Here is a 13,631-nt window from a genome sequence, read left to right as displayed (position 1 = left end):
AAAATAAATAATTTTGCTAAAACATAATACAATAGGAAGTTTGTTCACATTTAGTCATTGAACTTTTTAGAGGGAAACAAACTTTCGATTTTGTTCACATTTAGTCACTAAACTTTTTTTCGTTATTTATTTGCCACTAAACTATTGAAACTGTTCACATTTTACCCTTATGACCGGTAACAAACCGGTCATAAGGGTAAAATGTGAACAGTTTCAATAGTTTAATGGCAAATAGATAACAAAAAAAAAGTTTAGTGACTAAATGTGATAAAAGTCGAAAGTTCGTTACCTTTTCAAGTCATTATCCCCTTTTTTTTTGGGAAAAAGAAATATCATATTTTATTTATTTAAATAGAACTTATCAATTATTGGAAAGATTACAAATAGGTGAAAACAAAACACTGGAAAAATTTAACTTTTTTTTAAATGAAAAAAACTTATCTTTAAAAGGGAAAAAACGAAAATATAAAGTGATTTCTTTTATAACTATACTTATGATGTACGCCTGATGTCATTGTCCATCCATCTTCCACTCTCCGTTCGTCTCCGTTCACCATAGATTCTGATCTTCTACTGGTATTGCTTCGTTCTTTGCAATTTTAATCACTTCCTTACAATAACTTATTCTTCTGCTGATGTTAAGGGTTCGATGTGAATGAATCGAAATACAAGAGCAGATTTCATTGAGATATGTTGTAAGATTCTCCGTACGATATCTTTTTGCTCTCACGTTTTCTGTTCATCTTGTTCGTCTTTTGACCTAATTTCCCCAATTTCGGGTTTATATGATTATGTTCGCAGTAAATGATGTTAATAAAAGTTTTTCCTACTTTTAGGGTGCTCTACATTCGAGCGTTAAGAAATTGCTTCAGCTCCATTACGTTTTGAATCTCGAACCACCATGTTTGTTCTTATTTCTCTTGCTTCTGTAGTCAGATTCAGTTTTTTCTGCTTCTCTTCCAAGACTTCTTTACCTAAACTCAGTTAAATCTGATTCTGATTCTGCTATTTTCTTAGTGAAAATGTCTACACCAATGCATGATTTTCGCCAGATGGATCCATCACCAAGAACTGGGAATCTTCAAACACAGAAACAATCAGCCAACACTACGGAAAAAGAACAGTTGGATCCTCAAGAAGATGCTGCATTCTGGCCACTATCAGGGAAACCATATTTCTATGTGGTTCTTGGTAAACTAATCCATGGAAGGAGGTTTCAACTGGTAATTATCGACTTCCATATTGCACATTTTATGTATATCCCTCTTTTACCACTCGAATCTTATCTTCCAAAGTCTACTGTAGTCCATCCCACGTGAACTATCGGAAAAGCTTCCAACTTCTACTGTTCCTGCTAATATCGTGTACAATGGAAAGGTGTGGGACCTACTTTACCATGGTGATCAGACTAAAAAAAGGTTTGGAAACGAAACATGGGGAAAATTTGTTACAGATAACAAGCTTGTAGCTGGGGATGCATGTGTGTTTGAGTTGATGGTGGGGAGCTTAAAGAGTAGGATTGTTAAGTTCAAAGTTCAGATCCTTAGAAGTGGTTTCCCATCTGAATTGTTGGAGAAAGCTGAAGGGTTTAATATGAACAATCCCATTGCTATCGATTAGGGTTCTTGATCTTAGTTTTTGTTGTTTTGAATCTTGAATAGTTATGGTGTTCATATGTGTTTTGGTCATCTAGTTTTAATGAAAATTTCGATGCTTTTCTTGAAGAAATTGTTTCTGTTTTTGTGTAAACACACTAAAATGCATGTCAAATGTCAAACAAAGTACAAAATGGGCCTAAAGGAGCACCTTTTGTCTTGACTTTAACTTCAAACCACAAAGTGAATGTTTGAAGAACAAACACAAACATTAAAACTCCAAATCATTAATTAACTAAAATCAAGAAATTCTCAAGGATAACAAATCGTCTCCTCAAGAACCCCAATTTTCCTTTTATAATGACTTTCATAAGCCGGTTTCGTTCTTAAAAAGAGCAAAAAACTAGAACTCACACCAATTATAGAAATCAAACCCCATAACATAAATGTCTCATGATAACAATCCCGACCAATACATACCTTCATTCCATCATCAAGATCCTTATCTCTTGCGTTATCGATATTATCAACATAAATTAGAGCCGCAAGAACACCATACAATAATGATCCCAATGGGATATTAGTTATGAGAATGTTATGATTTATCCCCGAGCTTTTTGAACCAAAAAGCTCAGATGTGATTGATACAGCGGTTGAAATCAAGAATCCTGAACAGATACCGATAAGCCCTGTGGCAACGCTCAAAACCAACTTGGCACCTGAGAGAATGAGTAGAAGAAAAGCAACCGGCATTGCCACAAGTCCAAGTGTTAGCCTCCCAGTCCGAGTAGCATACATGTCCGCAGCTGAAAGAATGATATGATAAACAAGTTTAATTTAGGATGTATTTTCTTTTATTTGCATTAAAAACTTTTTTTTCCTTATCGAGAGTCGAGACATTGTACTTTGAGAAATCTTCTCAATTATAGCAATGTATTTTCGAGTTTTTTTTTCTTTGTTAGGATTGTATTTCGAAAAAACTATTCAAAATAATAGCCAGGGCGGACATGATTTCATAGTAAGGGTTTCATAGAAAATTTTAGTAGTGTCACGGTAGTAGAAAAAAAAATCAAAAATTTTCAAAAGCTTTTGCACTGCGTCTCGAAAAACCAGACGTTGTTGGTGCCATTACGGACATCATAGTAAAACCGCCAATGACAACAACATTGTCCTTTCAACTATTATTATTATTAGGACATTGTACTTTGAAATAAAATGATTTTGTATTTAGATGACATATCTATAATTTGGTAGATTTTTCAAACTAAAATCATATAATAACATAATTGAAAGTAGGATTCCACAATAAACAATTAAATGAAATTATGTTGCTATTTCTGCATTCAACACTTTAGTTTATTGAGTTTTTGTGTCCCTATTTTAATGTTTCGTAACGTTTTAATGCTCGACTTAAATGCTGTTTAGACATGAGCATTAAGTCAATGTAAGATGATCATTTTGCCCCCTTCCCATCTTCTCATCCTCCTTTGTTTGAGGGCAAAATGGTCTTTCTACTGAAGGCCCGGGTAAAAATGCCTTAACAATGCACCTACAAACTTTATATCAGCCACTACAAGTAATATAAGGATGCTACATGTTTATTTATTCACAATTTATGCAGATGTGTATATATGTAAGAATCAATGAAACGGTTGCCTACAAACTTAACCTAAATGCAAAAAGATCAATAGACTTTCCTTTATTTCTTTAGTGGAATCATACTGTTAAATTCTTTCACTTGCAACGTATTTTCACGTTTTTTTATTCAAACATCGTACTTTAAAAAAATTGATGCAATAATACAATTGCAATTTCAATTTCTTCTTATTAGGACCCAATTATAGCAATGAAAATTCGTTTGTATGTGGATACCATTGCTATAATTGGTATTGTATTCAAAATACAATGTTGTATAATAAAGAAATAAAAATGGGATGCGATAATAAGCAAACCAGAAAGCTCGCTACTATTTCTTACACAAAAGCCTTGGAATTGTAGAATCAACGAAATAATAGTAGTGAGCAGCATACTTACTGATAGTAGGTTGTTGGTAAAAGCAGCCAAACATGTCCATAGCTGCCGAAAGAAGCCGACCAAAAAACGAGCACGTAGAATAAATCGTAACAAGTGCTTTAGTCTCCGAAATGTACCCAAGCGATTCAACAATTTGCCCTAAATTATTACTATAAACTAATCCAATAGTACCTCCGCAAAAATATGTAACATAATAAAGCCAAAAATCGCATCGACTCATCATATATGTAGCCGAATGTTCCTCACCAAGCTCCCGTAATCTATCTATCTTGATCATTCTATCAAAAACCGAGCAACAACTTTTATTCAATACCGGAGTTGAACATTCTTCATGGAATTCTTCTAGATGATTCATTTCAACCAACTCATAATCTGGCCTTTCAATAGGTCCATCGGGATAAAAAGCCCGATGTGCACGTTTAATTAGGTAAATAACTTTTGGCATGATAAACGGAAGCACTATTAACAACATTGTGACTATGACTATATTTTGTGATACGGGGTTTGTAAAGAAAAGATAAAGGCCCGTAACGGCGGCTAGTATATACAAAAATATAAATATATGTGCGTCATCTTTTAGGGCGATTTCGTCTTTTTGGTTGTTGTCTTGTTGGGAAGTGGATTGTTGGAGTATTGGGCCGAGTGAGGCAATAGATGTGATGAAAGGGACAAAAGCATTTAGGACGAGGTAAGAGGTGGTTTTGTCATTAGGGCTTAGTTTAGTGACGATGAGGTTGTATAATGCTGCAGTTACACCATTGAAACTAACGCTTAGAGATACTGCGAGTGGCCAGTTTTCGGGAAAGTTTTTAATGTTTAGAACGAAGCACACAGTGTTGAACCATGGGATGCTACCTCCGGCCGATAAGGATAGAACGAATACCTGTTGAGGATAAAGATTGTATTAGGGTTTTAGGGATATATAAAAACCAAATTATGATTATCGAAGGTAAAATAAGTTGTAGTGCATTTGATATGTATTGTACTGAGACTGATAGATTGATTAGATATAAATTGTCATTTTTTGTACCATCCATACGAATGGAAAAAGATGGGACTCAAAAACAATCTTGACCTTGAATAAAAAAGATGTGGATGTCTTCTCATAATCATCATAGAAACAACTCTAGAAACTCAACACATGTACATAATAATAATAATAATAAGTTATATTGCGTTTGATATGTACTAAATTTGACATGTACTAGATTGGGTATTTGACTAAATTTAACACGTACTAGATAGGGTAAGCGACTAATGTCTTTTTATATGGTCCCTCCAAGTGAGTTACGTATATGGAACAAACACAAACACACAAGCCAAGTTGCTTTTGTCGCACATGACAAAATAAGATTTGTAGGGTTAGGGCGTTGATCAAAGTTTATAGGGTTAGGGCTTGTTAATCAAGGTATTTACAAAGATAACATTAAGACTTTAAGAGCGAGTCACTATCCATGTTTTTAGGTGCATGGGACAATAAGTTGTCCCTTTTTATCTTTACTACATCACAATCTAAGTACATTACATGTTTTTTTTCCGATGGGCATTGCGTAGGAACCCTTATATGCATTCAAATCAGCAATAAAGGCCCCAAAATTAAATTGGGTACATAATTGTGTACCAACTTAAATATATGTGTATATGTTTGTACATTTATGCTCACTCACATCTAATTCTACCTACCATTCCTGATTTAACTTTAATTTGGAGCCAATGAATAATCACCCAAGAACCCTAAACTAAAATTGGGAGGGATAAATTAAAAAGAGTAAATGCATTAACAAATTGGAATGAAATTACGAACCATGATATACGGCAAAGTGATTTGTTTCTGAATGACAAGCCATTGAAGACCATAACCAAACAAACCAAGGAAAGAAGCCATGAAAAGCACAACCCATGTCGGAAAATACAACAGAAGAACACCGGAACACCACCCAAATAACTTTCCGATATCGGAAGCCATTGCTAAGTAATTGAGCTGCACCTGATTGATTTCCAGTATTGATTTCATTTGGGTGGAATAAGAAGGGAAATCAAAATTCGTACCCGTAAAAGCCTGTATCCATATCGCCGCCGCCAGTACCATCCATTTCCGGCATCCTGAGGATACCATTCTAATCCGATTCTCCGGCAACGTCTCCGATAACAAATAAACCGAGGAGAGAGATGATCTGAAAGAAATGTCTCCAACCGATTTTTATATTATTTTAATGATTTGCATGGGTTATATGGCGGGGATTGTGTAATAGCTTTTGACCACTTTTAGTCCTCCATCCTTTTGAAAATTACAATACATTCCCTATTATACACATGGGTGAAGTTTAATTGGGCAGTATTTTTAAGCCGAGACATCTCTTTGGAAATGAGAGTTATCAACTTATCATGATACCCACTTGGGATTTTAAACCAACTTGGGCCAAAAAAACAATTTGTGCCGAAAAGATGGTTAAATTGAGACCTTCATGGTCCTTGTAGATTGGACCAAAATTTTCACTTGGGTCATTCTCACTTTGGTCAATTTGATCCATTTGATTGTTAGGGTTTTTTTTAGTCGCCAAGGATCATAATTTCCAAAAATAAAAATAAAAACATAGCACATTCTAAGCATACAACTTTAATGACAAAATTAGAAAGAACCAACCATCAAAATCAACAAAAAAATTTGTTTTAAATCTAGTCATGAACTACACATTGTAAAACGTATTAATGAAAACATTAATTTTTAATGTATGGAAAAACCAATTATATTAATAATTAACTAAATGTAAGAACATTTAATCCATCAAAAGTGTGAAAATAATCATGTTGTGTTTTGACCATTACTAAGATAAAGAACATTTTAGTAAACAATCAAAAACCAAGATAATTTTGTGTTTTACGCTTCTAAAAGTGTCGAATATCTTTGTTTATATATATATATATATATATATATATATATATATATATATATATATATATATATATATATATATATATATATATATATATATATTATATATATATATATATATATATATATATATATATATATGTTCAGGTTCATTTGAGATCGTTCTAATTTTATGAGACCGTGAGACTAAATTCAAAAATAATTTTAAAATGCAAAATAAATGGAAAAATCCAAAAATTCTTTTTTTAAATATTATTTTCGGAACTTGAATTAACTAAAAAAAATAAAAAATAAATAAAAATAAATAAAAAAATCCCGTTTTTTAAAAAAAAATACGTGAATAGAATATTACATTGACATATTCTAAAAAATAATTTTAAAATGCAAAATAAATGGAAAAATCTAAAAAAAAAGTTTAATATTATTTTCGGAACTTGAATTAACTAAAAAAATAAAAAATAAAAAAAATCCTATTTTTTTTAAAAATACGTAAAATATTCTAAATAGAATATTACACTGTACATATTCTTAAAATAATTTTAAAATGCAAAATAAATGGAAAAATTAAAAAATTCTTTTTTTAAATATTATTTTCGGAACTTGAATTAACTAAAAAAAATTAAAAAAAAAATAAAAAGAAATAAAAAATGCGTCTCACGGTCTCACAAAATTAGTCCGTCTCACATGAACCTAACCCTATATATATATATATATATATATATATATATATATATATATATATATATATATATATATATATATATATATATATATATATATATAATTAGTCCGTCTCGCATGAACCTAACCCTATATATATATATATATATATATATATATATATATATATATATATATATATATATATATATATATATAGAGAGAGAGAGAGAGAGAGAGGTTCAAATGAGAACCATAAAAAATTAAGAACCCTAAGAACCTCAATTAATTAGTAATATGTACATGATACTCTTATTAAACATGTTAAAATCCTAATTTTTTATGTTTTTCATATGAAAAGAGCAAACTTATAATTTTTACAGTCTAATATTTCATCCATATATGTTCTCATATTTTAACACAAAATTTATATAAAATACAGATTTACACAGTCATTTTACAGTTTGATGCAAAAAATTCACAAATTAATACAAATTGTTTTACAATAATTCACTAATTCAAAGAAGTAAAAAACTCAAACTCTACCACCACATGCCGCCGCCAACCACGTGTATTAACATAGTAGCCGTTATTTCTTCCAAATCATATATGTAATTAAAGTCATGCATTAACAACTTAAATACTACATTCACAGTCTAATAAAACCTATTAATTAACTCGTTTTGAATTTAATACAAACAATTATAAAAATTAGGGGATTCTTACAAATTTATACAACAAAAAAAAAAAAATACATTCATAAGAAAATTTAGAAAAAAATTATACATAAATCATTCATATTTTAACACATATAACAAAAGATTCACAGCAAAATGCAGTCAATTTATAGTTTAAACACAAATTCATAGTTTAATGCAGTCAATTCACATTTTTAAACACATGAATCACAGTTTAATATAAAAACTCACAGTTTAATATAGTCAAATTCACAATTTAAATAAATATGCATAGCTTAATGCAATTAATTCAAAGTTTAAAGTACAAAAATCATAGCTTAATACGTACAATTCACAGTTTATTACAATAAATTTACAGTTTAATACAAAAAATATAAATTCACAACAATAATATCAATTAAAACTCTTTATACAGATAATTCACAGTTTAATATATAAAATTCACAGCTAAATATAATAAATTCACAATTTAAGACAAAAAAATATATATTTATAGTCATATTTTCAAATTAAAATTTATATTTAGGGGTTAATATATGAACACATTTATATATATTAAATGGTGAATTTAATATATTAAGTCGTGGATAAAATTTACAACCTAATACACAATTCACAGTTTAATATACATAATTAATCAGATACATCGTGTGCACCATATAAATACACAGTTTAATAGAGCTTTTCAGAACTCTCATTCACAGTTTAATTATCAATTAAGGACTCTCATTCATTGTATTTATAACATAAAAACATATTAAATCACATATTCAGATTAACTAACTTAAATAGAACTAAACAATAGTTAAAACATGAAAACATCACAGTTCAAAGCTTAAAAAAATAAAATTCATATATTTGAGAAAACACTAACATAATAACACACATTTTAAATTCAATTCACAACTTAACAACAATAAAACATAAAGTGAATAAAAACTTGATGCAAACATTATAAAAAAACATAACATGGATTAACAACTTAATAGAAGAAAAAAACTATGTTTAACAAAAGTAAACAACAAATGAGAGAATAGAACATTAAATTCACAACTTAACAGAAAGAAAAAAAAACTAAGTTTAACATACCTGATGCAAATATGGTTTTGTTTTACTAAAGATCAGAGAGAAAAAGATGGAATTGAGTTGGCAGTGTTACACCAGACCAACAAGGTAGTAGTTGTGGTAACCATTGACATCGATCTCAAATATAGTCCGTCAATCTCGTCAGAAACCGTAGATCTGAAGGTATAAATCATAAATCTATAAGCGAAAATCATAGATCTGTTGTCGGAAATCATAGATCTAACATCGGAGATCATAGATCATAGATATGGATTGAACCGCTTCAGATCTGATGAAAACAAAAGATTTTGGAGGTTGAAGACATACATCTATGGTTGGTAGAGGTCATGATGGACCAGATCTGGTGGTCTTTCATGGAGATCGAGAGAAAAAAAGATGAAGGACACCAGATCTGATGTAGATCTGGTGGTGTTCACCAAAAAAAATGAGAAAAAGATGATGCTGGAATATGATGGGGACGATGGCCGAAACCGATGTCGGTAGGTGGTGGCAACGGTAGGTGGTGGCGCCAGTAGGCGGTGGCGACAGTAGGTGGCGGCAATGGTAGTAGTTGATGATGATAGATGGAGGGTTTGTGTTTGAGTTGAGTGGGAGTGTTTGGATGCAAGAAAAATAACGAAGATCTTATTTTGTAGTTTAAGTTTAGAGGTTCTTAGGGTTCTTAATCTTTAGGGGTTCTCATTTGAACTTTTACCTATATATATATATATATATATATATATATATATATATATATATATATATATATATATATATATATATATATATATATATATATGCTTAAGTTATTCTATTCTAACTAATTATTGTGTGGTTGTAGGAATGATTGTGAGCCAACCATTTTATTTATTTTAAGAAAATGAATAATACATATTATTAAATTAAAGATAATTATAAAATACAATCTAATTTCATTTTAAGAGTATTTTAGTCAATTAACATAAATTTAAAAAAGGAAAATTACATATTTTAAGGGATAATAGATTCTAATAATTTTAAAAATCTGATTATAGGGATGATAATTATCGGATATTCTAATAGAATATGTTTATCAATATATTGAAAAATAATAAATATGCTTGAACCATAAAAGAATTCACATTCTGACAGAATATATATATATATATATATATATATATATATATATATATATATATATATATATATATATATATTGATTTAATGAGTTTCTTGAAGAATAACAAAAATTTGGATACAAGTTCAATTTTTTATATTACATTCTTTGAATGATATATTGAAATCAAGGTAAAATACTAATACATTCTGAGAGAATATTGTTGTTAATCCATTCTAATAAAATAAAAAAATACATTTTTAATGAATTACAAATCAATTTGTAAGAATACAATGTCAATGACATTTTGTATGAATACATTCTACTAGAATATACTATCGTCCATCCATGTTTTCTTTCTTTTCCTCTTCACTCACATGTCATCTGAGTTTAGCAACTGCATAAAGTTATGAAAAAATTAGTCACCTCGATCACCATGTCTGTAAATTAATATGTAAAAAGTGAAGTATGGTTTATCATAGCTTAACAACTGTATATATACCTTAATTTGAAGCTGCAAAAAATTCACATAGTGTACAACTTCTTCAAGCATTCTGCTAATGTCAACCTTCGTCCCATTTGGAACAAGGTTCTGAAGGACTTTCATCATAAAATTTCTTCCATAGAATCATCAAAAAAATAATAAAAAAAATAATAAAAAAATTGGGCTAGTAATGAATTTTCATTCTTCAAGCATTGACATAAAAAATACTAATTCATTTTGAACGAATATTATTGCCTTACTTTTCATTCTTCATCGGGCTTCAAACCGAGTTTTCATTCTTCACCAAGTTTCTTTTTCTTTACTTGATGTTATTTCTTTCAGAATATATAACTTCATAAGAATTTATAGAAATTTTGTTGAGACATTTAATATGCAAACCAAATGTGTAAACAACAGCCATAAACACACAAAACCAATTGAATGAAAGAAATTAAATAGTAAAAGTACCTAACCAGTAGATAGGATAATAAGATCTGTCATGAGTTCTTTAAAGAGAAGGCAACAAAATTCTAGAGAACAACCATTGAGTCATAATCAACTAGAAATTTCATGTTAGTAAACTAATCAACTAGAAATTTCACAAAACGTTTCGTTTACATAACTTATATCAATTAGAATTAAACATAGACCTCAATTGCATTTTACAAATATTCAAGATGATTATCAGTCAGTTAAATCCCAAATTAATTAAGCAAACTCCAGAAACCCACCATGACTCTAAAAAAACAGAAATTTATATGTAAATTTTACCGTATACCAACATTCATGAATCAAGAAACTAAGAAATTATATGTAAAATTTACCTTAGACCGAATTGTGCTTATTCTAAAGAACTGGTAAACCTAAAATAGAAAATAGAAGAAGGGTTGAAAGATGGGTTTTTAACGTACCAATGATAACGTGATATAACCTTTGAGATAAACCTCAAAATAAATGAAACGAGGTATGGGAGTGCAAGCAGAGATATGTTGAAGAACTTTGAACAATGGAGGCGTCGATTGAGAGAAGGCACCGACGGAGGGCTGCTCTCGTCGAAGCTGAGGAGTTGACGAACTGAATGAATCATCGTTGGAAGGCAGCAAATGACAATATAGTGCAATCAGAGATCTGTTGAAGAACTTTAAAACATGGAGGCGTTGATGGAGAAAAGGCAACGGTGCAGGGCTGCTCTCGTCGAAGGTGAGTGAAAAACAATGTGTAAGAACAAAAATAAATAATAATTAGCGAGAATGCATGAAAATGACAATATTTTTCTAAGGTTGAACGTATTCGCATTGCTAAACAACTTATTATCTTAGTAATTCTCATAGCATACGATATCCGCACAATAATTAGTTAGAATAGAATAACCTAAGCATATATATATAATGGTCGGTCTCAAAGCCATGGTTTCATTCTGAACAATATAAACCAAAAATTAGTCAACACATAATGTGGTTATAGTTATACTTTATATTGATGAAATATTACCAAGAAAAATAATCCTTAATAACTTATCTACACACTAGAACAAACTAAATCAGACATTCCTTCCTCCCTTTGCTACTTGAAAACGTTAACAAAAAAGAAGGATTGAGAGCTTATTTGCAGCTACTAAATCAGACATTCCTTCCTCCATTTGCTACTAAATCTACACACTAGTGTTGTTAGAAATTTGATAGTTTCTTGTCTCATTATGATTTTCCCTATCTCTTACTATGTTCTTAACACATCTCTTACTCTTAGCATGCATGTCTTATACTTTTTTACTCTTTATCTTTCTAGTTTCATGTACTCATTCCTCAACATTCCAGCTTTAACTAGACCCAACGACAACATCAAATACTCCAGTCTCATATATCTTCTAAGGGAAACAACATCTTATTACATTTCTGGGTAAACTCGTCCGGACTTACTATCCTCTCTTATGATCCCTCGTGGATCGTTAATCAATCTTCTTCTCCTGAATCCCACATGTGGATTCCTTACTCTTAATCCCTCATGGATTACATCTAAGTTCACAAAGAACTCTTTTATATTATTCCTCTCATGAAACATTTTATCTATCTTCTCAATAATACACAATCTGGATTCCTAAAGGAATGATACTTTTATCTATCTACATCCCCAAAAGGGACCATCATTTCTTTCCCCATAAGGACATAATCTCATTCCTAAAGGAATGATACTTTTATTCCTTTTGGAATCTCTATATCTATCCTGAAGAAATCATACTCTTGCCCATGAAGGAACATCTATCTCATTCCCAAAGGAATCATTCTCTTGTCCCTAAAGGAATCCTCTTTCTACTAATCTATATCTCTATTATGTGACTCATCACATAATACTTGTCCCATGGATATTCTATATCTTTATCTTATCAAGATGTCTTCTAATAAGCATCTAATACTTAACTCATTAAGTACTTAATCTTTATCTATGTCTAGTAACATACAAATATTCTACATAATACCATTAATGTTTAGACTTGGATACTTGATCTTATGATTATACTGCATATAATCATATTCTAAATCTTTTTTGTGTATCTCTTAGGTATTTATAAAATACACTTCTTATATATATATATATATATATATATATATATATATATATATATATATATATATATATATATATATATATATATATATATTGTAACACCCCAAATTTTGACGAACAATTTTGAGACTGAATCACCTTTTGAGGATTTGACATGTCGTGGTGGAGGCACCAACATGTCGCGCCTAGATATGAAAAGGTATGGGTATCGTTTTGGGCAACACGGCGTGTTCCTCTTGGAACACAGCGCGTTGATGGTTCGAATGAAACCATAATCTTCCAGGTTTTGCTCCATATTTAAAGGAATGTAGAGGGTAGGGTTTATTCACCCTCAACCCCTATCTACCCTCAGGCCCTAAAAGAAAACCTAATCATCTTTCCCTCTTATTTTGAGCTAGTTTTGTGTTTTTGAAGTTAAACAAAAGGAAGAAGGTGGAAGAAGGAAGCAAAGATCTAATAAGCAAGCCCCTATTCTTTAGTTTGGCACTCTTTTGGACCTTTGTAAGTGTCCAAGACTCGATTTTTATCATTCAAAGTTGTTAGA

The 13,631-nt window shown here is 30.4% G+C and overlaps 1 protein-coding gene and 1 pseudogene across 9 annotated transcripts; one reads left to right on the top strand and one right to left on the bottom strand.

Moving 5' to 3' along the window:
* Positions 1-476: 476 nt before the first annotated feature.
* Positions 477-1,728, top strand: LOC145005406 (B3 domain-containing protein Os04g0386900-like). Of its 8 annotated transcripts, none has more exons than XM_078964488.1 (5): positions 498-576; positions 644-695; positions 837-903; positions 1,018-1,223; positions 1,306-1,728. In XM_078964488.1, the coding sequence occupies exons 4-5, from the start codon at positions 1,023-1,025 to the stop codon at positions 1,618-1,620; spliced, it is 516 nt and encodes a 171-aa protein (XP_078820614.1). In that variant the 5' UTR covers positions 498-576; positions 644-695; positions 837-903; positions 1,018-1,022; the 3' UTR covers positions 1,621-1,728. The 8 variants fall into 8 exon arrangements, with proteins under 8 accessions (XP_078820612.1, XP_078820611.1, XP_078820615.1 ...); XM_078964491.1 differs by having other exon boundaries at positions 517-576; positions 644-707; XM_078964486.1 differs by lacking the exon at positions 837-903 and having other exon boundaries at positions 477-576.
* A 179-nt stretch (positions 1,729-1,907) lies between these two features.
* On the bottom strand, positions 1,908-5,811 carry LOC145006824 (protein NUCLEAR FUSION DEFECTIVE 4 pseudogene; annotated as a pseudogene). The gene is made up of 3 exons (XR_013662970.1): positions 5,434-5,811; positions 3,630-4,512; positions 1,908-2,401 (listed from the first exon to the last, which is right to left on the bottom strand). The product of XR_013662970.1 is annotated as a protein NUCLEAR FUSION DEFECTIVE 4 pseudogene (transcript).
* Between the last annotated feature and the right edge of the window lie 7,820 nt (positions 5,812-13,631).

Source organism: Lactuca saligna, chromosome 7, assembly GCF_052625555.1.
Source record: "Lactuca saligna cultivar CGN05327 chromosome 7, ASM5262555v1, whole genome shotgun sequence".
In the NCBI taxonomy this organism is placed as follows: domain Eukaryota; kingdom Viridiplantae; phylum Streptophyta; class Magnoliopsida; order Asterales; family Asteraceae; genus Lactuca; species Lactuca saligna.
The sequence above is the reverse complement of the archived record's forward strand: the minus strand, read 5'-3'. Positions and strand labels throughout refer to the sequence as shown.